The 27,997-nt window shown below is 40.0% G+C and overlaps 1 protein-coding gene across 6 annotated transcripts in view; it reads left to right on the forward strand.

The window, feature by feature from the left end:
• The window catches only part of SYTL5 (synaptotagmin like 5), an 83,964-nt gene that overhangs the window by 16,626 nt on the left and 39,341 nt on the right, over positions 1-27,997 (forward strand). For 4 of the 6 annotated variants that reach the window (XM_010394545.4, XM_010394547.4, XM_010394549.4 and 1 more), the window contains 2 exons: positions 9,651-10,149; positions 19,300-19,515. In XM_010394545.4, coding sequence (XP_010392847.1) covers positions 10,031-10,149; positions 19,300-19,515 — 335 coding nt within the window. In that variant the 5' untranslated portion in view covers positions 9,651-10,030. Of the gene's footprint in view, positions 1-4,528; positions 4,603-9,650; positions 10,150-19,299; positions 19,516-27,997 lie in introns of those variants that run through there. The other 2 variants (XM_019282885.3, XM_039552124.1) reach the window with 2 other exon arrangements.

A 27,997-nucleotide genomic window follows, 5' to 3' on the forward strand; every position in this document is an offset into this window, starting at 1 on the left:
AAGCCAGACAGTCTGTGCAGCACTGGCAGCTTCAGCTGCATGCCCTTCCCTCAGGAAACATCCCTCTGAGGCACTGGATGGGCAATGCTGCAAGGGCAGAGTTTTAAAATGGCCATGAAAACCATCCCGGATGTTCCTCTGGTTTGATTAACAGTATTTTCAGAGGAATCTGCCACTTCTCTTTGTCACACAGTGTGTAAAAAAGGATGCTGATCTTGTGCATGCTGCTGGCAGACAGTCCATACAGGCTTTTACTGAAAGGGCTCATTGCATTCGTTGGGGTCCTAAGGAGATCCAACAGCAGAGCCCAGCTCTTTTCTCACTGATCGAACTCTACTCCTCAGTCATAAAAATGCATGACTGCTCCCCACAGACCATCTCCCATTACTTTGAGCTGTTCTGCATAGACATTATGTTATAAATCTCACCTTGGGAAGCAGAGAGAAGACTCCACATATTCCACTACTTCCTCTGCCCCACTGAAGGGGATCCTTAGGGCTCTGATAGCTGATGCACAACCCAGACTTCAGAAAGACAGCTCTGTGACCTGTGAGATTACATTTTCTAACTGGATTTTTGTGGGTTTTTTCCTGCCTGCCACAAGAATTTTGGAAACCGATATTCTTACATATGCAGACTTTCAAACCATGTTCATTTTGAGGCAGATACTCTGGAGCAACACACTGATGCATTTAATGGAAGATTTAACAGACCTGTTAGCTTTATTTGCTGCTTGTAGCAAAAAACATTTTACCATTGTATTTAATGGAAAACAAAACAAGGCAACACTCCAAGCTCATCCCACTCTCTGATTAAGCTGTTTATATCCTCTGGTAGCTTTCTTGTCCTTGTTCACAAGTGTCCTTGTGAACAGCCCATTTTATGCTGGAAATGAGAAGCAGGACACATTTGCTCACATATTTTGCGTGCCTGCCTTTGAGGTAGTCATGCTTCATCCCCTTCACAGTCAGTGGAGAGAAATGGATGCTACCAGACAAGGGCTCCTCTGACCTTTTAAAAATGTTCCTGTGAAGATGAGGTGAGTCATGCCCTGGAAATGCCTGTTTCTCTCTGTTGCTTATAGAGAGGGAATGGAATAGTTAGGGCAGAAGAGAAAAGAGAGGTCATAGAACAGAGCCATGGTTTGAATTAGAAGAGATCTTTAAAGATTACCTAGTCCAAAATCCACAAACCCTCCTGACCTCCACCCCTACCTTGTACAGGTCAATCTCTTAAAGACTTCTCACATCTCCATAAAGAGAAGTCATATAATGTATGATTAGATACCTTTGGTATGCATGGAGACCAAACTTAGCTCTTTTCATTATAATGAAAATCCAGTTGCTTTGTTAAATCAAATAGAAAGTCATTATCAAGAACAGTGGAAAATGAGTGTTGCTGCACCACACTGTTGTGGCAGAAAAGCAAACTTGGCATCAAACAAGCTGAAATAATGGAGGACTGGATTTCTCATCTCCTACAGACACCACATGCACCTTTCCTCATTCAGAGCACTCACACACCAGGTCTGTGTTCCCTTCTCCCCAAGCCCAGAGTGGGTTTCACTGGCTTGGTGGATGCCTTCCCAAATGGCTCCTTTTCTAGGTGCTACTTCCCTCTTCTCTGACTGCAGCAGTTCCTCAGCAGTCTTCCTGCAGCCCTCTTGCAGAGCTCAGAGAGAATTTCATTTTGGTTTGTTCATGAAGAAAGCAAAGTCAATGGCAGAATTTTTTCAAGTGGACTAAACCTCAGATGAGTCACGAGTTTTCCTGCAAAATGAAATGTTTGATGAAGTGAAGGCACTTCCTTTGGAGTACTCTTAGTTCAGCAAATTAGTGAAAACATTTGAATTTGAAGATACACATAGATTTCCATTGTGTGTTTGAAGAACCCTCATCCATTTCTGTGCAACGTATCTGCTGCTGGTTTTTTGGTGAGAAAATTCTGCTGGGAAAAAAAATCAAATAAACCTGCTGATATTTCAGTCAATCACTTGCTGGAGTTAAAAGAAACAGATACTTTTTTCCATGAGGGAGTTCTGTTAAGTAATGAAAATAGTCCAGTTGTTCTACCATGCATTTTCTACTTCATGTCAGATGAAGCTTCCTGTAACAGTGCTGCAGTACAGGCCACTGCCCCATGGATCTCGTAACACATGATGGTGGCTGCAGCCTCAAGTCCCAGGGAAGAGGAGACAGGGAACTTAAGGAGCATGAATAAAGGCCGTGACCATATCTGATGAGCCATGGACATCAGAGGGGCTTTTGGGTGTCCTGTGTGAGCTATTTCATTCCTGTGTATCCTGGTGTCAAATGCGATCATGTCATAGCACAATATGTGTCAATTTAAATTCTCCTAAACTGTAAATTTGATATTGTAAAGAAATGCTAATGGTTAGAAAGAAGAATTAGGAATCTTGCTGGTATTGTACTTGATTTCAATTTCTAAAAGAATTCAGTGCCAAGAGCTGAATTCTTGCTCCCAAAATGCCATGTCTATTTTAATGTGGGGACACGGTGCTACAAATTTTTAGAAGTAAAGAATTGATAAACTTTCTTCAATTTGTCTTAGTTAAATTTCATAACAGTGACTCATAGTTTATTCATAATTTATGCAGGCATTAAGCAAAACATGTTAGGTGGATACTAAAACTTGTTTTACAACTGTGTATAAATCCATTCTATTCAAGACCTCAGTTCACTGTTTCTCTTTCCATTTCATCACAGAAAGTATAGAGACACAGGGATGAACTTAAAATATATTAAGGTAAAGTTCAGTGCTGAATGAATTGCTGCCTTCATACACACTGTGACTAAGCAATAAGACTGAGATGACTCAAGCCCTAACTCATATTTTCATGGCTGATTTAACATTGCACAGATGCTATTTGCTTAAAAATAGCAGAAATATTTTTCCTTCAGTCATTCTTTGGTTCAGATCTGTTTGGTTTCTTTGATTTGGCAAACTGATGCATTAAATTTTCTTTCCATTCTTGCCCTGGGAAGTGTCTTCTTTTCTGGCTAAATGCTCAGCCAGGAAGGTAAACCATGTTTAGCCAGTGATGAGCAAAACAAAAGAAAAAAGGTTGCCACCCTATTGTGTCATTCTTCCCACTCCTTGCCTCCTGTTTGTAAATAAATTAGCTTAAGCATGACAGATTCCCCTGAATCTTCTCTTAGTATAGAAAAGATTGTAGATAATTGTTTATTCTCAAGTATCTCTGACAGAGTTAAATTCTTTCATTGTTTTGTAGGATCTCTAGGAAGCATGGGACGGTGTTCACAAGTGAACTGCCTGGTGTTCTCTCCACCTCTGGTCTGTTCTGCACCTAATGCCCTGCCTGAATGGCCGCTGCCTTTTTCCCAGTGTAGTGCACTTGAAAAATAAGCCAAGCTTGTTGGGGTGGCAGCCAGCAGTGTCTCTGTAGGGAGCTTTCTCTGGACAGTGCTGTTCCCTGTTCTTGAGGACTGTAACCTGACTGCACAGCTGCCTGAGCCTAAATTTCTACAGCAAGGAAGCAGAAAATGTAATTTATTTTTTTTAAAGTGCTTTTTTTGGTGTTACTTAATCCTTTTTATCAGGGCTGAAGAGCAAGAGGAGGGAGACCTGTAGAAGGAGCAATGTTTATTGAATGCTCAGGTTGTCACTGCTGAGCTTTGTCCTAGCTTTCTTATTTGTACAATTAGGCAAGTTAATTTACTGCTTTCTTACACAGCAAGGTCTGTTTCATAGACTTAATGAGCTCTAACATAATTGCTTTAGTCTTTAAACACTCATGATTTTGGGTTTGAAATATTATTATAGTAATTGTAGAAATTAGATATAGCTCACAGGCATTGACTGTGGTTGGAGAGAGATCTGCAGCCCTGTAGGTAGGTACACGACAGCTCTGCCAAGACTTTTCCAGACAGATGGAATTGTGCCCAGCCTGAAAAATGAACTGCTTCTGAATCCATTGGGTTTGTTTGATTAACAAATCGGAGTTTTTCTAATTACTCTGAAGTCAAACACACTCATGCTACACTAATTAGAAAGAAGTAGACTTAAGGAATCATATTTTCAGCTTTTCTCAGCCTCTATTCACTCCAGTGCACTGATACCAATTTGTATGTGCTTTAAACAACTCTTCAGTGTTGCTGTCACTCATATGTGATCCTTTCTTTGATGCAATACATAACTTCCCAGTCCATAAATCTTCTAGCTCTTACATCTAAAGGTCTTTGAAGGTTGTTCTTAACCAAAGAATCTGCTTATTATTTGCATTGTAATACTGATCAGAGCTCTCACTCAGTCTAATTCATGTGCAGTTAACTGAGATCACATTCAACAAGTGTGGTTTGGTTTTCCTTTTCTGCCACCTGACTTCAGGGTCTTGACTTGTTCCTTCTCACCTTACAAATTTGTTGATTTTGGCAAAAAGCATTTCCTGGTGCTTCAGTGCCTGCTGACACTTGGTTTGCTCACTTGGGCGTGTGCCCTCTGCAAACACATTGCTGGGAAGTGAAGCTGGTTTTTCTTGCTCCTGTTCATGGCATTCTGCAAGCAACATGCTTAAGTGAGAGCAGGAGGAGAAACCAAGCTGGCTCCTACAGTCTCAGCATGGTAAGCTTTACATTTGTACAGTTTTATGTCTTTCTGCCATTTTATTAAAATTGATGTGGGCAGCCCTTCCCCTCCTTCCTTCATCACTGGCTTGCATACTGAGCTGAGCTGTGGGCCTCAGTAAAGAGAAAAATGGCTGTGGATATGAACCATATTTTGGTGGCTATCTGCTGATGCCACCTTAGTTTTCAATTTTACCAAACCCTATGTGAATGAACTCCGCATACATAGGACTTGTGTGCTTTAAACAGCACATATGTGAAATGTGCCTCTTTTCATTTGAATGTCAAAGCTGTGTGCACTGGATTTAGATTCACCATGCTGTGATCTACACTGAGCTGGGAGGTGAAAACTGCAGCTTCCTGAAGCATGGGGAAGAGTCAGTAATGCCATTAATCCTGTTCCTGCAGATTTTCCAACTAGGCTGTTGTGCCTCATGCAGCTTTGGTTCAAGCAGTGGTTGGTGCCTTTTCAGGACATGATGTATCTCAGCTTCTCAAGTGGCAAAATTAATTACAGCCACCACACCATGCTGCATTTGGCTACTCCTATTAGGAATTTCCTTACCAGTATGAAAATACAGTTTATTCCTATCCTAAATACACCCACACTAGTAAATATGTGTAGTGCAAACAACATTCTCTGCTGGCAGAGAAGTAGGTGGAGGCTCTATCACTCAAGCAGTGTGAGGCAATGCTGTGGTTCCTGTACCAGTGCTGTCAGTGCACGTGGAAAATGTTGCCTCTGTTGCTGAGTCACTAAATTGTTCCATGTCCTGCTTCCAGCTAAGTAAACATAATGGTTCAGCTGTGAGAGAAATTTCTTGCATCAGGCAATTTGATGACACAGCCATTGAAGAAAAGAAGATAATTCCTCTCCCTTCATCTTGCTTCCTTTCAGCTTTGTCTCTACAGAGCAGGATGCTTCTCTTCCTACCCAGGAAGATGGGGGAGAGATGAAGCAAAAGTGTCTTGGAGTGCAGATGACTGTGGTCTTGCTGGGCTCAGGAGGATGCCCATGGGGGTCACTGTGCCTGTGACAACTGCAAACGTCACTGATTGCAGAGGATTCACCATAATTCCTGTGGCTCTGAACTAATGTCCCTCAGGGAGGTTCAGTTTTGGGGGTGCTGTAATTGTCACAAGAAGCTGTAGGGCTAGAATTAGCAAAAATAAATGGCATGTTCTTCCATACCGTAATGCTTTTGGGTTTTGCTGCTTTTTTGTTTTGTTGATGTTGTTTGTTTTTTAGACAATCCTTAATTAATTCTTTTGTCTTGGGAAGGTGAGCAAATGCTCTCTGGGTAGACATGGTACCTGTGTGCAGTAGATGCAGTTATATGCAGGATAAACTGCACCTTTTTATTAGTTTTTGTCTAATTTTGCTGTCCTGTGGTGATAAGTGCCTGTTATTTCTAATGTACCTTCCCTCAATAATAGCTTGAGAGAGGAAAACTCCACTCCAGAAATACATTTCTATGGGGGGTAAGAGAAGTGGGAAAAGCAGGGGGGATAGTCCCACTGAGCATTTTTTCTACCCTTCCCATGAGGCAAGGGAAAATAACCACCTACTTGAGAAGCTCACTTACATACAGCCTTGGGATAGTGTCACAGTGGAACAGGAATGAATGAAATGTCTCCTTCCTCCAGAAGGAGTATGATATCAGATCATACTTTACTCTGGCTTAAGAAATTAATGTTCTGTCTATATACTTAAAGTAGATTAGAACAAAGCCCATCCTTTTAGGGGAGGCTTGCATTTTTCCCAGTTTCCTAATTCACATTTTAGTGCTCCTCAAATGCTCTGTTTTGTGAAATCTTCACCCACTTTAGGATGAAAACAACTACATTTCCTAATCAGCCCCAGAGCTGCTTAATAAAACATCAAAAGTCTGTTAAAAGAAGCATTGTCATTTTCTAAAAGCTGGCTGGCTGGTTTTGTTTTTAAACCCTAGATTGATTAATGATTCAGGTCTTGTCAGCTAATTTATAATGGACCATTTAGAGACACAGCAAAAGTACCACAGGAAAGGACAAGAGCAAATTTTCCTATTAAGTCTTAATTTAAAATACAGGTCTCTAATAATGCGTTGTCTAAAGCAGGGAAGTCTTAAGTGGTAGATTATTAAAAACAGTATCTCTTTACTTATTAGTCTCCCTTCCTATGGAGCAACTGTCCCTGCAGGTTGTGCTGTCATTGTTCTCTTGTTTAACAACTACCTGTACCACAGAAGTGCCCAGCACTTACCACAAAGGGCAGGGGGCCAAACAAGGTGGGGTCCTGCTGTGAGGTGGGGGACGTTTTGGCACATCTTGTACCAGCACAAGGCAGAATGACAGCAGTGTCTTTAAAGTCTCAACACAGACTCTGTCTAATTGGAGTGATGTAGGATGCAGGACAAAGGATTTTTTTCTAGATCTGCATCCTGTGGGGTAATGATATCTGCAGAATCTTCAGTCCTAAAAGTTAGCCTGGCAAGGGTAACATTGTCTAAGAGCTATAAAAGAATTGGGAAAACCTGTTTTATGCAAAGTTAACTGCTGCCACTACTTCAGCTAGCCTGAGAATATCACCTAGGCAGAAATCATGAGTGTAACATGTTTAGAAGGAAGCCCATCTGAGCAAAGAGCAGCTTCTATTTGCTGAAGCTTCAGCAGGGAGGGAATATCTGGTTAGGAAATCTTATTTTTGAGTAGCAACTTTGGTAGTGCAGAAGAAAGTCTGGAAGGTGAGATGAGTCTGAATCTTAGTCAATTAGCTGGTAGGTGCACGCGTGCTGGACAGGGGGCAGACAGGAAAACTGGGCTGTTTCAGCATCAGGTCTGTTCCTGCAGCCTGGACACAAAGCCTGTACTGCTGCTGTGCTCAGTGTGCTGGAGCTGTTCCCCCACCAAAGCAATAAGATAATTGGAGAATGCTGCTTTTTAGACTCATGTTGGTGGGGTTTACGTCTTGCTAATATTGAGTATGAGATCATTAAACAGGCTGCCATCCTGGTTCTTTAGGAGAATACTGCTGCTAATTTACAATGTATTTTAATCTACATAGAGCTGGTTGAACATATAAGCAGGTGAAATTGTATTTCCTGACAGTTGCCAGATCCCTCTGTTAAGTGATAAGGACAGTTAAAATCCACAAGATTTTTGTAATTGATGGGACTGAAGGATAAATTTCGAGGAACGTTCAGTAGAAAATAGAAAGAGCCACACAAACCATTGTGAATAGAATTCAACTTCAGGTAATTATAGTAATTCTACAAGAATAGATTCTACTACAAGTATACTTCTGTTAATGTGGGTAACATGAATGTAAGTTACGTCTATCTGTCCATCTGGTGAACTTCATAATGCTCTGCAGTATTCTCTATATTGCAGACTCTGACATAGTTTCTGTTGTCTTTACAAACAAGACTGTAAGAATTTCTAGTCTAGATTCACATAGTTCCCCATAATTCAGTTGTCAGCATGAGATACCAGAATGTTTTTGAATAGACCACTGTGGTTTAGGATTTCTTGCCTGTAAGAAACTAAATGGAACAATTTTTCATCTGATTTATGTCTGCACAGGAGTGTGTAGCACTCTCTGAAATTTTGTCTGACTTATCTGACAGTTTGTGGTCTCATCACTCTTACTGGTGTTTAGTTCTGCTCTGGGGTCTGTGTATTTGACCCTCCAGGTGGCAAATGAAATAACCAGATTCCCAACTGTGGCTTTAGAAATTTTGGATGTCATATGTGCCTCCCTGCATTGAGAGAAAAATCTCCTAGGACATTCAAGGACCAGCAACACACCTAGTCAAAGGGAAAATTTGAGGATTTTGTATGTTCTGGTACGAGTACTAATCCCTTTAGAGTTAAAAGAAAAGCTGAGAAGAAATGGCCAGATGTCAAGTTAACCTTAGGAAGCAGTTTTTATCTTCCCTGAAATCCCAGTATCAGGATGTCTCACAAGGTAGAGTATTCTTGACATCCTGCTTGTCATACCACTGCACTGTGGTTCTGCAAGAGCCCTGCTTACCTGTACCACATCATCAAGACAATAATGGTGCTGTCAGAGACCATTTTAAACACTTTTGTTTTTCTAAATGTCTAGTTTTTTCATTCAATCTTTCCCCTTTGCCTCTTGGCTTTGCATTTCCAATAAAACCTGGTGGTTTTTTCCCGCTAAAAATACGAAATGCATGGGAGAATAATGTTTTGTGTCACCTGTGCTACCCTGGCAAGGCAATCTGCAAACAGAAATTTGGAGCACCTTGACCAGAAAAGCAATGACTCTGTGAGATCTGTGCTGATGCCCCATGCTCCCCAGTCTGCTGATGTTAGGATCTGCTTGGGTTGAAAGTACTGTTTTCACCAGGCATTTTTCTAGGCAGTTCAAGGAAGAACTTGACCTTCTTGATAGTAACAAAGAACAGTTCCCGTGTTGGATTTCTTCCTTTTGCTTACAAGTAACTCGATCTTATGGTATGAATAGAAACACCTTCCTCAAGAACTTAAGAACAAACTTAATGGTCCAGCATTGGGAGGTTTGTTGGGTTTGTTTTTTTTGGGGGAGGGGGGTGGTGTTTTGGTTTTTTTTCTATTAAAATAAATGCAGACAATAAAAATATATTTTTTTCCATGTGTGTTTTTATTACTTTGCTGTTGCATGTCTAAGGTAGCAATCTAACCAAAACCATAGTTATCTATGGTTTGCTTGTTTCCCAATTTTCAGTGATAAGAAGTTCATAGTTGGCAATCCTGACTTGTATTTCTGCCTTGAATTAACTTGTGTGCTTCAGTTTGTGTATCACCTTCCTGTCCCATTTCCTGATAAAAGTGACACTGAGAATTGGATCTGTATTGCAGAAACAATGAGATTTTTTACTCTTCTACTAGAAAAAACCACCAAACTTTATGCCAGTTGTGTATAAGCTGCCCCTGAGGTAACCTGGTAAGCCTGCAGGCCATTCTTCAGTGGCTTCCAAACCTTTACTAGATTTAGCCTTTGTCAAAGCAGACTCTGATGGTAATTTCAAAATCACCCAGACTTTTTTTTTTGACTTTCAGGGAGTTTGATATAAATATACCCAGAGATTTTGTGGCTCCAAACTACAATTATTCAGGAAGCTGATTCTGCAGCTGTGATGGATGCCATCTGAAGGCCTGCAGTGAGCATCAGCCAGGACCCAAGGGCATTCAATAACCAGGAAAATGACTGCCTTTCTCGAGGAAGAAACAAAGGACAAATGTTTATTTCTTGTGTAGCTGGAAGGAAAAGCAATACAATCTTGACACACAGTTAATTTAAAGAAGCATTTTTCAAAATACCTCTTGACTGCTTGGATCCTGTAACTCTGACACAAACGTGTCTTTGGACTTGTGCAAATAAATCATTGGAAGAATTGATTGGGTAAAGTGATCACTGGCAGAGTGACTGTTGAAGGATCATGACAAAGCACTTGGAGATCATCAATTTGTCATTTTTGTTGGAACATGAGAGGGAAACAATATTGGGAGTATTGAAGAGAGATGAGTACTTGAAAAAAGTTGAAGATAAAAGAATAAGGTAACTCTTTTTGTTATTGCTTTTAAAAATACAGCTGGTACATATATTTGTGGTACCCAGTGAGGGTTTTCTATATGCCTCACACGAGGATGAGTGTTGGGAGATAACACAGTTAATCATAAATTCAAGTGAAGTGTATTAAAAAGAAAATTGTTTGCTAGCGTGGTTCTCTGTAAACAAAAATCATGTCCATTGCTTCAAGACAAAAGCGTAAGGAAGATAACAAATGCAAAAATATGCAGCAGTCACTTTTAAATTTCAGATTCTGTAGATTTAGTCCAGTTTGGCTGAATCTCCCCCTGTGGATGGAAAGCTTTAGTAGGGCTCTTGAACTCTCTTCCTCTGGGAGGAGCTGCACACAGGGTCTGCCTTCAGAGCTGACTACAGGGGAGAAGTTTGGAAGGTGTCAGAGGGAAGGAGATTTGGTATCTGACTCTGTTCAGGACTCCCTACAGCATGGGACAAATGCAAGGTGGTGTCCTTCTTCTTTCTGTTGTGGTGCTTACAGATTAGGGAGGAGGGACTCTTCATTTTTCAAATGACTTAGATTTACTAATAAATAAAATTTAAAATCTCAGGTATTTTTCTCAAAAGTCGCTGTTTGGAGAAGTAGAGTCTCAGGGTATTAATAGAGTCCATGTGTTCTTTTTCTATTCAGAAAAGTAAAAACCAAAGTTCAATGTGTGGAGGCAGGCTGAGTCAGCAGTTTTAGAAGGCTCAGTTTGAGTTAGTTCAGCTAAGTATCAGCTCTGCAAAGGTTCCTGTGCTTTTCCAGGATGGTTTTGCTGTTTCCTTTCACTTCCCCCCACTGCCCTTTTAAACTGTCATACAGTTCTGGTTCTGAGAAAGAAGCTTGGTGTGGATGGATGCAGCACTCGGTGTTGGCGAGGCTGCTGAGTATAATGGATGATAGAGGGAAAATTTCCTGTCCTTGCTGGTTTCTGTCCATGAATTCCAATGCCAGACTGCATTGTTCTTCCCTTGGATTTTCTAAAAACATTTTAGACATTGCTCAAAGACATTGTAGACATTGCAAAGATGTATGTTCAGCACCTGCTGAGGCTTCTACTGTGCAAAACTATTATTTGGAAATCTATGCAGAATTAGCCACAGGTTTTGGAAGCTTTTTGCCTTCAACTGAAGCAAGTCTAAGTGCAATGTTGGTGTGCAGCCCATTTACCTGAGGGAACACAGTGGCTCATCTGAAAGGAGGAGGTGAAAACTGGCTGCTTCTGCTGCTGCCAGACTGGAAGGAAAGGAGTTTCTTTAAGGTGGTGTGGGCAAATGAATCATTTTGCCTTCTTAGTGGTTTGTGAGATGAAGAAGAAAACAGATGGAGCACTGTTTGTTCCAGGCACTCGGCTCTATTTAGTAATAAGATTAAAATTTTTAATTAAGTATTTTGATTTTCTGAGGTGGTGGCCTTGGAAATGTGTGATGTGCCAATAGTCACCTGTCAAAGTCATCAGTATGGAGCGTATCAGATCACTGGCTTCCTAAAGCCCCAGAAGGCTTTCCTTTCTACTATTGTCATTTCTCAGTCTCAAATGCAAAGTTGAAACTCCTGAGGTTTTGTGGGGTTTTGTTTGTTTGTTTGTGGGTTTTTTTGTTGTTGTTTTTTTGGTTTTTTGGTTTTTGTTTGGTTAGTTTGGGGGTTTTTTTGTTGCTGTTTTTTATTAACATGATGTCTTAACCCCCAAAATTTTCTGCTTTTTATGGCATTGCTGGAATTCACTCTGCCAAACCTGCTGAGTCTGGGAACTTGAGGCACTTCTGGAGGGTACAGTTCAGTGAAGTCACAGGTGGTATTGGCTTATCAGTATTTTGGTAAAAATGTAAGAAGCACCCTAAGAAGATGCTCAAAATCAAGTTAATCTGAAATACAATGCTGACTAGAATAACTAATTATGAACTATGGCGCTTATGCATACTTCTAGCACCGTGTATGAACCAATTGGCTTCAAATTTATTGTCACTAGACCATACTTTGCCTGATAGCAGTGGAATGAAAGATTTCCAGGATATAAAAAATATAAAGAATTGGATGGTTAACTGCTTCCTAGGAGACTTTTAAATTTTTCTTTCTCAGTACAACTTGTCAAGGATCTGCAATCATGGCTTATAAGCATACTCCAGAGGAACATGTGTTGTCTTCAAAATTCCTTTTGGTACAATCTGTTATGTACTTTATTGAAGCACTTTGCAAAAGAGCAAGTCCTTTTGTATTTATTTTCAAGGCATTTTCCACTCTGGGAAGATGTTTACTTGTACATTCTACTGAAGAATTTTTATTATCCTGTTCTACTCTTTCTGAATCTATCTTCGTAATTGTTTTTTTTTTCTCTTCCTATTAGTTTTCAAAAGCCATTTTAACTTAAAGAGGCCTTTCTATTCATTGTGAAGGTAATGGTAAATCTAGGAGGATGTTCTAATAACGAAATTGTTAAGGTTGTTTTTAATATCACTGCTCATACTCGTGTTCTGGAGTGCAGGTGGCTCTTCTTGTATTTTTGTTTAATGCACAATTATTTCACCCACATGAGAGAGAAACAGAGGGCAGCAAGTTCTTTTTCTGGAGTCTGGTTTTGGTAATGCAAACAATCAACCTCCTTCGTAAAGATTGTTGTTTATGTTCTTAACTCTAAGTGTGCATCTAGCATGACTGGAAGTTTCAATTGAATATTGATTTGAAGTTGTTAATAGATTACTTGTGCAAATAACCTACAGGGTTCTAAACATTGCTTTATGATGCTTTTGATGTCAGTTGAATTACCATCAGGATTTATTCAATTTCTAAGAATATTTGAGTAAAATCATTAATTCTTACCTTAACTATTTTCTTAAGTTTAAAAATACAAAGTTCCTTTCCATTCTTTATGGAGCAAAGCTATGAATGCCATGCTTTTAGAGGAGACATCAGAGTAATAATTGCTGTACTGAGAAAGCACAGAATGAACTTGCCAGTTTTGTCCAAGGAAAAGGCTTTAATGGGTTGCTTGAACCTCTCCCTCAGCATTTAGGTTGCCAGAAGTTGTGTAAGAATTTCACCAGCCCCAGATCTGTATTGATGAGGAAAGTTAGGATTCCTGTCTTTTCATCTGACTAAAATGGCATCTCCTTACCAGTCCAAAGAGATCCATGGAAGCAATTCAGGGTATTAATACAGGAGAAATTGTTTGCGTGGATACCACCATGTGGTAGCTACAGGCAAGTGCTTTAGAAAAAAAGACGGACTTTGAGGACTGGGAATGGGAACTGACTCCTCTGCTGAATATACATTTGGCCAAATTTATAAGCACAATGGTTGTAGGATAACATACATAGTTTGGTGCATGGTCTGTGTTTTTGCAAAACTGCCTATAAATATTTGAAGGAGAGAGCCCTCGTGTTAAAGCGCATTGGCCATCTGTACCTGTATGGGAAGTTGCCAAGTTCCTGTCTGGCAGCTCAGCCATTTGTGAGGCGTATTTAACACAGTTTAACACCTTGTTATTCTTTGAATCGGAGACTATTCCACCAAGAGTAGTTACTGTTGCCAGCACTCTAAGGGTAGAGGTGCCTGTTTTGTTGTCTTGTGTTCTTTGAGAGCCATGATCCTCCGGTGGTGAAAGAACTTCTGATGGTGACTAATTCTCATATGCTGAGTGCAGTCTATTTTATTGAAGACTAGTAAGAAACCAACAGGGGATTTGTTTCGGATTTTTTTTGGTCCCTTTTTTTGTTTGTTTTTTTTTAAATCTTAGTAACCATTTTTGAGAGGATGAGTGAATGAGTTACCCAGAAAAAGTTTCATCTATGGAAGTTCATCATCATTATGATATCCAGTATAATTTCAGTTCCCATGCCTCCTTTCCTTTTTTTCACTGGGCTCTATTCTGCTATTCCTTATGCCAGATCTCTTTTTCTTTGCAACTGCATTCTTTGCTTGTTTCCTTGCATTGTCACCAATGTAACTCCATACCTGGCTGTTCTTAACACAGTTTTTATCAGGTTGATCTGTTACATTAACAAAATATGAAAACCCGTGCTTATTAAAAATACTTCAGGTACTTAGATTTTACAATGCAAGGAGATCTCAATGGAAGCTGGTAATTTCACAATTCTTTTTGTGAATTCTCAACAATATTTACTATTTTTTTCTGCATACTGTGCCAGACAGTGAAGGCAATCTGTCTGAATTTGGAGAAGGTACTGAGAATCAGTCTGGAAAGGAACTTGCCTTTCTCCTATTCCAGAAGTAAGTTGATACCAGTTCCTGCACAGAAAAAATCTCTAGTATGTGAGTTAATGGCTGCACAGATTCAGCAGAAGAATGTTTCTATGAATCTCTGCAAGAGTAACTTTTTTTTTTCTGCTAAATTCTTTAATTTTAGTTGATTGAGGGAGTGGGAGGATTGCCCTTTTTTATTTTTAATTCAATTTTTTATGATTCTTTGAACTCTGGCAATTTAGAATGGCAAAATAAAATTAGGTATCCTTGGATTATGCTGCTCTACATCTTCAGAGGAAAACAGGTTTTGAAATGGGGAGGAAGAAGATCCAGGAGAAATTTGAAAATCAAACTCAGGAATTATGTATGCTATTACATTCAACAGTTTTGGGGTTTTTTTTAATGGAGAGAAGATGAGGTAGAAAAAATTTCAAAATAAAAAGTTTTCTAAAATCCTACTGAATTGGAAAAAAGCATCCAAACCAGTCAGTTTGGTATTAAAAGAAAAAGTTACCTAAATTAAAGCAAGTGGATAATGGCTACAGAGTTAAAGGAAATAATGGCATTCATTTAAGTGAATGGCTTGGGTAGTGAATGTCTTGCCTCTTGCAGCAGAATAGCCATTTTACTTTTGGGGAATAAATGTTCTCTGGGGTAAAGTTTACTTTTAATAAAAAATGGATCTTTTAAGGCTTCTCATTGCTTCCTCCTTGCAGCATTATAGGGGTTTGAGAATATTTCATCTCTGGAGGCTGCATTGTGCAGCACTTTTGCCTCATAGCTCTTCATCTGTAGGGAAGAACCTGACTTTTTTAGGGATTCCTGTGCCTTTGGTAGCTGATGGGCAACTGTGCCAAGAGCTATGAATTCTGGAGTTGGTTTATTTGGTCGGGGGGTTTTGGTTTTTTTCCTTCTGTGATATTTTACATGGACCTTTTAGGCCACCTTTGGGAGGACTCAGGTTAATTGGCTCAGTGTTACCTGGAATACTGGTTACAACAGAACTCTTCCCCAATGTGCTTAACATATTTTCTCAGACAGTAGAGGGCTCTCAATATAAATTCATAGTTTAGAAAAATGGCTACGTATTCTATTAGCCTTGGCAGAATCAAATTTATTTTTAATAGCTATCTTTTATCAAACAGCCCTTGTAATAGAAGGTTTAGAAACTTCAGAGAATTATAGGATTCTTTTTCTCCAAAAGCCTATTAAATTGGATTCTGCTGAGTTTTATTTTCTCTTTCATATTACTAGGAGAAGATTGATAAAGATTAATTCTTGTTTAATGTTTACGATTAAGCATATCTAACTCAGTCTTTAAATGTATTGCTTTAAAATTATGGAGAGTGCAAATGTTAGACTTGCAAAAGGATGTTTATAATTGGTATAAGGGTATTTATAATCCAGCTGGTTCCTGCCTTGGGAAATAAATGTAGTGGTAAGTCAGTGCAGCTACAGGCTGTACCTGTTACCCCTTTTCAGTACAGTGTAACCAGTGCAGCTCAGCTGTGCTTGTTTAGGGACTGCTACAATGATGGATTTTTTCTGATAACTCACCCACCTCCTCCTGATCTTCCTAGCCCTTGAGACACCTAATTTTTTATTTTCTTAAGATATGAATATATTTGTTGCAGTCAATCAGTAGTTCAGCTCAACAAATAATATAGGGGATCTCTAATGAAGGTTCATATCCAGTGTATCTGTCCATGTACTCTTTGCTTGCTTTTTAATTTTTCTCTTTTATTTGTTTAATTGAGTGGATAAACAGTGGGTTGATATATTTTCTCTCGGTTCCCTGGAAGTCATCAAAAGCAATTTGTATTCAAAAATAAGAAAACAAACACTTCTCGGAATTTACACTGTTAGCAGATCAGCTATCACCTGATAAGAATTTTGGATTGTGTATCGCATAAGCAGTGGGAAATGCTGTTGCAATCACCACTACTGGATAGTGGGAATAATGCCTTTTTAATGTCAAAAGAATATTGATAAGCTTTTCAAAATGTGGATCTCTAAGCAAGTTGGTTTTTTTTAAATGTTTCTTGGTTTGGACTGATAGAGATTTCCTAATTTTAAATTGGAACTATTTAAAACAGATTTTGTGCCCAATAATACTTCTAACTAAGCACAAAATGGCCTAAAAGTTACGGTGGGGATGGGGAGAAGGATGGAGCAGAAGAAGTTCAGTGGAAGTTATGTTTCACCATTGGACACCTGGATGCAGTCCGCAGGGCACAGTGGTAATTGCCAAAAAGATGGCAACTGCCAATCTGCCAATAACTGCCTGTCAAGTTCCTGAAATGCAATGGGTCATGATTGATTTAAATTTTTCAAGTAAAAATAAGCCACTGGAAATAAATTTGTTATGAAAAAATGAGCCTTTGCTAGTGCATAGTATTCTAACCATTGTGAGATTTGAAGTTTAACAATATTCAGCTTCTGAGTTACCCTGACATTTAGGCAAGGATCAGGTGTTTGGTTTGCATGCAGACACTCAAGTGCCAAAAGAAACTGGAAATGAATTATTTGTGCCTCTTTACTTTTTTAGTATGTGATTGACCAAATCTTTTCAAACCTGAATAAAAAATGAAAGTACGATTGTCTCCCAAAGACTCTCTGTTGAACATTCATTGGCAGTTCTGCTGTATAAAAAGTCACAGTTTTGACAGGAGGCCATGAAAAACATGAGGTAGAGAGAGAATGACCAGTGATCAAGTAAAGAAGTGGTGCTCCAGTTTGGCCATCAAATTAGGTGAGATTGACAGGAGAACATTGTAATTGGGAAAATGGAGGCTAAAGGAAGGCTAGGAAAGGTGTGGACCTGCTGCTGGATAGAAGAGAGGACCTAGTGACAAAGCATGTGGAAAAGGCCAATGTGCACAACACCTTCTTGGCCTCAGTCCTTACAGGTCAGACAGGTCCTCAGGAATCCCAGCTCCTGAGATCATTGTGAAAGTGCAGGGCAAGGTGAATCGGACTTTCCTTTCGAAGATTGAAAGTGCTGCAATCCCTCTCACTGTGTGAAAGCACAATCAATCTTAACAAATGTCCCTAATGTCAGCTGGTACTTGAAGTGGCCCTGTAGCACAGCACTTTATCTCTGACAAATTCCCATTGCTGGTGGGGTGACAGTAAATCATCAAGCATTTGTGAGTGTTTGATGTTTGGTGAGATGTGAGTGACCATAAACACCGTGGTAATTAGATGTCTTTACAAGGACCTAAAGGTGTATTTGTTATTCAAGTGGATAGATGTCGTGTCTCTTTTGAAAATTGTGTGAACTAGACCATTCTGGTGGTGGGGTTGCCTCTGGTTCTCAGTCCAGAAGAAGCAGATGAGTTCTCTTTTAATGTTTGAAGGCAGACTTGCTTGGAAGGGAGATCCAAGGCAAAAATAGAGATCATCTCCCTTCCCTGTGCCCAGTGGCAACACCCAGCACTGCTGGCAGTGTTCACAGCGCATTTAGAGCTGGCTGACTCACAGAAGGAAATGGACACGTGCCTGGAACAAAAAGCATCTCTGCAGGAAGCAGGGAGATGTAAGATGCAATCAATAAACTGCAAGAACAGTTAGCAAAGTACCAAGAAAGCTTGTGAAGCCTGGACAGACTTTTGAAGGCCCGGGCATGAGAGAAAGGTTTTTTGGATTGGATGTGAGAGAAGGGCCTAAGGCTGGATGAAGAACTCACTTTTGGATAGAGGCCAGCAGAGGAAAACCCTTGACTGGGATTTGAAGATGCTGCCTGGAGGTGTTGGACATGCCCTTTTTCTAAAGCTGTCAGAGGCTGAGCATCCACAGGTCAGGTGGCTGCAGAGCAGCTGCTGTTCATGGCATCCCAGTGGGAAGCAAAAGGCTGGCCAACCTTTTAGCAAGGCAGTGTATCCATAAATAACCTAATTCTGTCAGAGCTGACTCCCTGGTGGCCCAAGCAGTGTTTCTGGTCTCCTTTACTGGGCTGCAACCTGCAATCATTTATTTGTTTTATCTTCCATGTGTTATTCTTCTGACACGTTTTTACTGATCTTTAGGTGAAGGTGGCAGCAGGTTTTTTAAATCCACCTTAAAGCATCTATGTGTGTGCAGAGATTATGATTTCAGTGAGCTGGAGTGCTTCATGACTGAGGGACTTTGGGGGCTCCTGGCTGATGGTGGGCATGAAAGACAGCATAGGGAAGGGTGGGTAATGGAGACCCAGGCATGTAAATCTTGAAGAACTTGTAAACATGTAAATCTTGAGCAGCCACTGAGCTTAGTTACATCTCACGGTTATTTTCTTGTTAAGGACCCAACTCATGTGCCATTGAAACTGCAGACTTCAAAATTACGTATTAAACACAAGTATTTTTATTCTGTAGAGTCAGTGGTAGAACTGGTAAGGTCTGCAAGTCACACTATTTAAACTGGCATTCTCCTTTTTTACTTTGATTGAGGCATCACAGCATGACACCATTACCTATTTAGATATTTTGGTTTGGGCTCTTTTAAGGCTTTGAATAACTGGTGCAGAATTGCATATGTACTCCTAACTAACTCTGCACTGGCATATTATTAAATGCACACTAATTGCAGGAAAGATTTTCTTCTTTTCCTTCTGTGGATGTGCTGATAGTTCTGAGTTGCTGTTAAGCTGGGCTCACCATGACTAGAATTATTGATGAGGGACAAGCAAAGATTGTTTATCAATTGTCCAGAACTGCTCAGCATCTGCAGTTTCTTATAGTGATCTACCAGATTTTCCTCTTGACTGCATGTCTGACAGCTGGAGGATAGATTTATTCTGTGTCGTGTGTGTGTAAAGAAATACAGCAAATACAACAACAACAAAAAAGTACTCACTCATATCTTGTATTTTTAGCACAAAATCTTAATCTGTTAAAAGTTTCTTACAAATCATCGAGTTGAATCTCCAAATTAAAAGACTTTATTTTTTTTACTTCTAGGAAATTGAAAAATGAGCTTCTGGAAGTGAGAAGGAAAGGTGGAAACAGCCACTCTCAACAGGACAACAGCAGGGTCTGTTTTCGCTGCCAGAAAAGCCTGGGCTTGATCTTTGACAGGGGAGACCTGTGCCAGACCTGCAAACTCCGGGTCTGCAGCACGTGTCGCGTGGTGGGCGCTGACGGGCACTGGAGGTGCTCGGTGTGTGCCAAGATTGCGTAAGTTGGGCAGTTTCCACAACCACTTCTGGAGGTTACAGCTGTGTCAGGGATTCTGGGCTGCTGCTACCATTGTACATCCCCTCAGCACAAAAGTGCAGGCATAGAATATACAAGGGGAGAAGCTTGTCTGGGGGTTTTATTTCACAATTCCAAGCCAGTTTCAACTAGCTTGTTTCCCAAAGACTTGGTGTATACTTGGAAAAATAATTCACCTGATTAGTTTGGTAATATGGGATTTTTTTAGCTTGACTTGGTGAGATAACCAGGAAGGAAGGGAGGAATGTGTTGGGCAGCAAAACTCAGTTATGTATCCTGATGCAAGGATTGGATGATACAAGAAAGATGATAAAAATATAATTGAAGGGATATTTTTTTTTACAGACCATCAAACTAATGAGATCAGAAAGGGAAGGCTTTTTGTAAATTGTTTCAGGGAGTGAACCCAAATTGCTAGCTATGTCAAGCCTTTGGCTACCTAGACAGTGAAAAATTAATACAGCAAAAAATTAATACAGCAGGACATAAATTTTAGGGTTTGTGTCTTCTATCTTTACCTTTAGAAGTCTGCATCAATTTTTAAGTAGATGTCTTAACCTCTTCTGCAGGCACATCCAAAGGACAGTGTCTCACCTCTTCAGAGGAAAATGTTCAAGTGTTTGATTTGTGAAATGATTTTTATTTGGTGAGGGCCTGGCTAAGCTCCTTATATTTTGCCTCAGGCGGTTCCTGAGATGATGTCAGTATTGTGCCTTTCAGAAGTGATGGGGTGCAGGTGAGATGACAGCACTGAGAACAGCAAACACAATCCTACACTTTAAAAATGAAGAAAAGAACAAGAGGTTTGTTGACCCTGCCACACTACCTCTAATTTCTCTAAAAACATTGAAACAAATGATAGCTGTGTTGTTTGAAAGCCGAGACAAGGTGACAGGATGATGAGTAAGAGCAGGCTCAAGAACAAATAATGTCAAAACCAATTTAATTTCCATCTTTGATAGGGTGACAGAGGAGGACTTGTTGATGTCTTATAACTTGGCTGAAGCTAACCTTTTGATACTTTCTCTTGTTCCATATTAATAGGCTGACAAATCAGGGTAGCTGTGCCCTGGAATAAATTCTGCCAGTGTGATTGCAGACCTGCCTGGAAAATTATAAAGCCCTGTTTTCAGTGAGGTTGCAGACATTTCACTGTTGAAAAATCTCAAGAAAAGGAAGCCAAAAAAACCCCCAAACAAACAAACAAACCCAAAAAAGCACCACATGTACAAACAATAAAAAACTTTTAAAAAACCCCAGCGATATAGAGCAGAGTATTTCCTGGCTTATTACTGTTAAATATTTTAGTTAAGGGCCTTGATGCAACAGATGAGTTTGCCAGTTACACCTGCAGGAGACAAAAAAAACTGAGAGGAGCTCCAGGCATGCTGAAGGACAGGATTAGGTTTCAAAGGGATGATTAGAATTTAGAGAAGTGGTTTAAAGGTAAAGCAAGTGATGGCTCCCTATGGGCATGTGGAAGTACTGCATTTGGGAAAAAAAAGCAGCTGCAGAAACATAAAATGAGGATAAAGCCAGCTTATGCAGCTGTTCCTTAGGAAAGGATCTGGGTATTGTACTGCATAAAAGCTGAACATGAATCAACAGAATTTTCCACTGCAGAAAAATTGAGCATCACACAATGAGGTACAAGCCAAATTATGGCCTGCAAAATACATGCTAAAATCCTATTTTATGTAGAGTACCTGCCCATTTCCGTGTATCACAATTCATATCAGCCACCTGGAGAAAGTTCAGCAGAAAATAATGAAGTTTAGCACACAGGATGTCCAGAGCAATGGAAGGAGTCACAAGTGTTTGGCCTAGGCAAGAGAAACTGAAAACACCTGAGCTTTAAATCTACAGAAAGCCACTTACAGGCTGCTCTATGACCTCTCTTTGGGTAAGAGAAGTAATGTGATACTTAAATTGCAGTGAAAGGATATAGGTTAGATAGTATGAACACTGACATAACTTGGAAGGGTTGCAGAATGTTGGTTTAAAACAGGTTGGATCAACCTCTCTTGGGGATGATGACATCAATAAAGATGGTCCTGGGGCTGAAAGATGGGTGAGGCAAATTCTCAAAACATGGTCTCTGCTTCTCCTGATTGTGCTGCAATTCTGTGTGCCAAGCAGTGGTCTTAGCAAACACCTTGACAATTCATTCTGGTTGAAACTCGCCTTTAGGTTGTTACAAACCATGGTGTAATTTGCTTGCAAAGTGCTAAACCTTGCAAGTGCTGAAGTTCTGCCCGTGTTGAGTATCTTTATGAAATTGAAAGCTCTCTCTCTCCTTTCTTTTTGTTCATATGCAATGTTTCTGCAAGACTATATGACAGTTAATGACATGTGAAATGTCTTTCACATTGCTGTGAGTACACCAAGAGATGATCTCCTGTGTGGGCAGTATGGAGATGGAAGTTTGGGAAAGGCATTTCAGTTACATCATTTTGCATAGTTCTCCTTTAAATTATTTCAGTTCAGCTTTTCTCCCAAGTGAGAAATGCAGGGGGAATCAGGATTTTTAGGCTTTTTTTGAATTACAGTTGATGGAGGAGCTGATTAAGTTAATGCAAATAGGGCCTTTGACAAGATGAAAAGGCAAAAGGCAAGGAAAAGAAAATAATCCAGTGTTAAGAGATATTTATGCTTTACAAATAGCAAACAAAAGGCAGGAGGAGTGGAAAAATCTTTTAGCTCTGTGGCACTGATCTGCATACAGTGTTTGTGTCTGTCAAATTGGACTGTTTTACCATGATACTGGCTTTCCAAAGAGTGTTGGAAAACTTTAATGTTTGTCCCTCTTTTTGCAGCCTTGATTATGTTGATATCTGTGTAGACTCTAGCCCCTGCTGAGCTGTTCCATTGGCAGGACAGGGTTATACTGTTCTTATGATGTGTATGTCTGTTGTCATACAGACTGTGGCACCCTTAAAAGTCAGGGAGAAATGTTTATGGCCTTTGTGAACTCTTAACAGTTTTGCTGCTGTACTAGTTCATGGCTGTGCTCCCCAAATTGTACTCAAGAGTGTCTTTTAAGTGCTATTTAAGGTGATGGTCATAGTGTACAAGCCCTCTTACATAGCCAGGAGTTACATCTGCAGGAATATGTCCAGAAGTTCTTCAGGACTGTTGGAAAACCTAATTGGTACATCTGATGTCAGAGGAGAAGGTCTGGTACTGGGTGGGGAGTGTGTTCATTCAAAGAGAAAAATACTGCAGAAATTACTGCAGAAATCCCTTGAATTACACAGATAATCCAAAATGGTTGCTGAAACAACTTGTGTCAATAAAAAGAATTTAGGTAATATCAGTCAGCTTCTGCCTGTTGCTTCATTTAATACATTTTGACCTTTCTTTCCCTCTGAGATTTTGAGTCCTGCCTATCCAGTCCTGACACTGGAGTTTGGGATACCTGTAGTACAGTGAAAGAGCATTTTGTTGCTTTAACATTTACGGTGGATTTATGTCCAGCTACCAAGTTTAAAAAAAAAAAAAAGAGACAGCAAACTGCAAGCATGCTGACTTTTGTTTGATAAACAGTAATTTTAAGGTGCTAGTTTTATAAATATATGGTAAAGCACAATATTATTATCTGAATAAATTAAAATAAACCCCAAACACAACATAGTAACATGGTGGTGGCTGTAGGGGTGAGATGCCAGTTCATTTAATAATAGAGTCTCTTTGTTCATCTGTCAATCAGAACATCATCTGGCAACAAGAGAATATGACTTCTATAAAATAATAGTTAGAGCATTTCATCTGCCATTTCTCCAGAGACAGACTTACCTGAAAAACAGCTTATGATGATGGGGAAGCTCATGACAATACATTAATTACATTCTGAAAGGCTTTCAAAAAATGAGATTTAGTGAAGTTGAGGAAAGACTTCTGAATGTGAATAGTGAGAGAGGCTCATCAGTATTTTTAACTATAACAAACAGGTTTCTATGTAAGTTGTCTTACAATTTACAGTTACTGTCAAAGGATATCTCCCTTGAATGTCCCTAAAGAGAAAATTACTCAGTTGGATTTTGCCCTACATGGGTGTTATTACCAGCTGAAATACAAAGTCTTCAGATAAAGCATTTACAGGTCAAGAAGGATTAGAGCTAAGTCTTCAGCCAAATTCTTAGTTCTACAGCTAAGGTCAGAGAACAGGACAGTCCTTATCCATGTGATTGTGTTTGATAGTTGTGTTGTTGCACCATTTAATGAGATAAATCAAGCCTGTATGTAGTGATGCACTCGAAGGAGGAAGCTTTCTGCTCCATTCCCTGCATACAAGGAACAGAGGTCATCAGGAGTTTTCAAACATGGGTGTTAAAAGAGAAACTTTCCATTAAAATCTCTTTTTTTCCTCCTGCATCTTCCTAAATTATGATCAGTTTGTGTTTTAAATTTGGCAGACAAAATGATCAATAGATTGAGGGAAATAAAGTTCTTCCCGCAGTCCTCTGATGGGCATGTTTCACACCTTGATATTGTCTGTATTTCTTATTGCAAGTGTGTCTAGGTATCTGAGAGCACTGCCTTTGATATATCAAGTGCCTAGGTAGCCCAAGCTATTACAGCAGAAAAAAATAGTAATGGGAAGTTTGTCTTCATCTTTGAAATAATTATGCTGTCTTAACATGTCATGAAAATTCATCAGTATCTCTTAGTAACATTTATTCCCATTAGGAGCCTAAAAATAGAGGCATTTCCAATGTTTTAGTATGCAAATGCTTTTCAAATTTCTTATAATTTTATTTTAGTAACTTCTAGGCAAATTTGCCTTCTTTTCACCGGGTCAAAAATTTGTGTTTGATAGCCTCACAGCATGATAAAACTTAGAGTGGAATTAATTTATATTACAGAAACTACTCTCCAGAACTGAATACATACAAAGATGAGGGTATATGCTTTGGTATGTTCAAACATGGGCTGCATTTTAGCCAACCTTTGGTTTTGCCATTTTTTCCCACATTTTCTTCTTGATGATGAAGTAAAATAACTTGATGAAGAGGGGATGGAAAGGAAGGAAGGCTGAATCTCCTGCCTCTGCTGTGGATGTAAGTTAGACAGGATGATCAAATGGAGATGAAACTGTTTTACCAATGTGGGGCTTTGCCCTAAAGAAATAATTGAAAGTGAAAATTGGGACTTTCCATCTTAAATGGATTTTTTTATTATTAATTGAGCATTTAACTGTGAAGTGCCTTGCAAAGGTGAGAGTGGAAAATCTGACTTTTTGCCAGGGGCAGGCCATAGGTTATGTTGTGTTTTTAAACTGAGCAGCAGGTCATTAAAGTTAATTTGTTTAGTAGGAGATCACAGAGGGGGAAGAAGCACAGGACCAAAGCCTGCTCCCTCTCACATGATGGTGTGAGGTGGATCAGTAATTAACGTAGAAGGACTTTAGCAGATACCTAAAGTATTTGGTACTAAACTGCTTGAATGTGAATTTTCCGAGCTGTTCTGAGCATAGGAAAGAGCAATCATGCAAAAATTGCTGTGATAATTTTTAACACTGTTTTCCTTCTTTTTAAAGCTACTGACTTCAGCATCTGTTGAACATCTTGGAAGTCCAGTTTAAATGCTGTTTTGGTAGAAATTATACATATTAACATTATGAACAACATCAAACTGAGAAAGTAAAGAAAATGCATGCATTTATCATGATATGCAGTCAGTATGGACCTTGGGCCCATTTTGCAAACAACAAAACAACAAAAACAAACCTGCAAGCACTGACTCAGTGTACTGTTGAGTAAAACCCTTGTTTCTTTTCACCTGAAACAGTTATTTAGACAGAAAGGGTTCATTTAAATCCTGTGTCTGAAATAGTGAATTTTTCTTCTATCTCAGTAGGAAAGAGACTCCCCTTGTCATAATTGCGTGAAAATAACATTATTATTAAAAGGCTGTTTAGGTCTTGCTCTTCATTTTTTGATTCAGAATGTCAAATGCAATTATGAAATTCAAACTTCAAGTCAGAGACTTAGGCAATCATTTGATCTGAAGTAATTTCTATTTATGTGTAGAACAAAAATTATCTTAATAGGTACTCCTGACATGTATGAGTGATTAAGATAACATGAACACTAGTCTTTGTGTGAGTTGTTCAGTATACATGAAAAAAACACCCAAGAGTAATGCACTAGAAATTCAAAGCTGCAAATCTTGGGGGTGTTCACCTTATTTCATTAGAAAGTGATATTTTTGTAGAAATGATCTATTGGGTAAGGCCATTTCTGCAAAAAAAAGGTCTGCCAGCTGAAGTCAGGATCTCAAGACAGGCAGTAACACTGAGGAAAATAAGGATGAAGGTCTGAAGTGAGGGTTGAGGCCTCTTGTTTCATGCAGCACTCACAATGGCTGGATGTCAGTGCCTGTTGCTTTTTCCCTTTCACTGTGGACAAACAGAGCTGGCCAGAAAGGTGAAGCACCTGAATAAAGCAAGGCAATACTCCCTCTCTTTGCCATGCTTTGTGCCTCAGTTGAGGGAGTTGTCTGTGTTTTACCTCAGACCTCATCCTTCTGGTGAAGGCAGAGCAGAATGGGTGTGAGCATCTCCAAAGCAGCCCTGCTGAGGAGTTGGCACCTCACTGATAATGCAGATATTAATAATATTAGTCTAATGAGGAAGGTGGGCAGTTCAGTTTGTCATCATTACCTGAACGGGCACACAGTTCAGCTCTGTCAGTGTAGTGACTGTCACAGTCCTTTGCCTGCCCAGCCCTGAAGAAGGGATTTGCACCCTCCTCTTTCCTCGGGGTCCAATTTGTGTTTGCCAGCAATGTCCTGGAACTTCCTCAGCTGAGCAAGAGGGCACAAGCTGTGTGATTTGGGGCTGTTTGATTGTGGTAGGTTACAGGTGGCAGAGAGAAATTAGTAAGAGAAGTAGATTGCTTAGTTATCCTTTGTCAGAAGATAAAGGGATCAAATGTTTTTGCCCAAATAAACTAATCTATCCCTTCCCTGCACAGCTGATGTGTGAAGAAGATGAGTATCAGGTCAGTACAGGGATGGCAAGAGGAAGGGAAAGAGCTTCTGCACAGCACTCCTTCCTCACTCCCAGCCTGGTGCCAGCCTTTCCCATCTTGTAGGCTGCTCTAGTACCAGAGGGAGGAGTAGCAGAGGTTGTTCAGATGGCATGGGATGGAGTGGGGACACAGAGAGGGAGACTGATGGTGAGCTCTAAGGCTGCAGGTTACCCATACCACAGTGGAATGGGGGAGAGGAAGGCCCCCTCCCAGGGCTGGATGCTGAGGGAGGGCCTCCCTCCACCAACAACACCACTGCTGATCTCTCCTTGCAGTGCCCAGAAGTCCTGCATCTGCTTCTTTCCCAGTCTCCTTCCACAGCTGTCCCATCTATCCTTCCCTTGTCTTCAGCTCCTTCAGTCTCTCCAGCCCCCATGACCCTCCCTGACCCCTTGGTCCTGCTATTGCAGGGCCAAATATCCAGATCAGACCATAAAACTTATATATGTTGAAACAAGCAGACACACTGGTCTCAGCCACCCTTCCACCCAGGCTGAAGGCCCCTGGGAGCCTGTGATACAGGAGGCACCAGAGAGGATTTCTCTCCCTCATCACTGTTAACATTCTGTTACCAGAAAATGTAGAGGATGGTTCTCCAGGGGCCCCGTGGCAAAGAGCTGCCCCTCCATGAACCACAGAAACCCATGGGGGTGTCATCATGAGGGCTGTGTGTGGAAATAATTGCAAGGTGTGATTGTAAAAGCCTGGAGCTTTGTGTGAGGCAGCCTTCAGCTCTCCTGAAACCCTGGGTGAAGGTCACACCTCCTTTAGGTTCTCTGAGATTGGAGAAGGGTGAAGATGCTTCTCTGGATAAGGATGTGGGCAGTGTTCTTTCTGACCTTGATCAAGTTAAGTATTTCTGGTGAGATATCAGGGACGGGTGAAATCTCCATCCAAGGGGAAAACAGCACTTGTGGAGTTTAATGGTAAAACTTGGTAGTAACTGAGGAAAAAAATGAATGAACTATGCAGATAATACTGCAATGTGACATGTCATTCACTTTGCAATGGAATTTGATGGTGTAGTGAAAGGTCTGGAAGGTTTATGGTTTGATATAAAACATTAGATATGCCGTAAATCTTGGTATAAAATAACTGCACAGAGAAGTATGTGCAGCAAGGGAGTTGTAAAAATATACATTCAGAGAAAAAACATTTTTCACACCAGCCAAGTCAGGCATAGTTTCTAATGAAGTGAATCCTTTTCAGTGTTTGGAATCAACAGAAGTAATTTAAACATTCCTGGTAGAAGCATAAGGATTTTATTTAATACCTTTCATAATGACTGAGTGATCGTGATGATGAATTATGGAGGGTTTTTTCACTAGGAGTCTGCAACAAGAAGATAAGGCAATAATCTGTTTCTGTGCTTGTGGACATGTGTTTGGGATTTGGATTTTTCAAACTTT

This window comes from Corvus cornix, chromosome 1 (assembly GCF_000738735.6).
Source record: "Corvus cornix cornix isolate S_Up_H32 chromosome 1, ASM73873v5, whole genome shotgun sequence".
NCBI classification, from domain to species: Eukaryota; Metazoa; Chordata; class Aves; order Passeriformes; family Corvidae; genus Corvus; species Corvus cornix.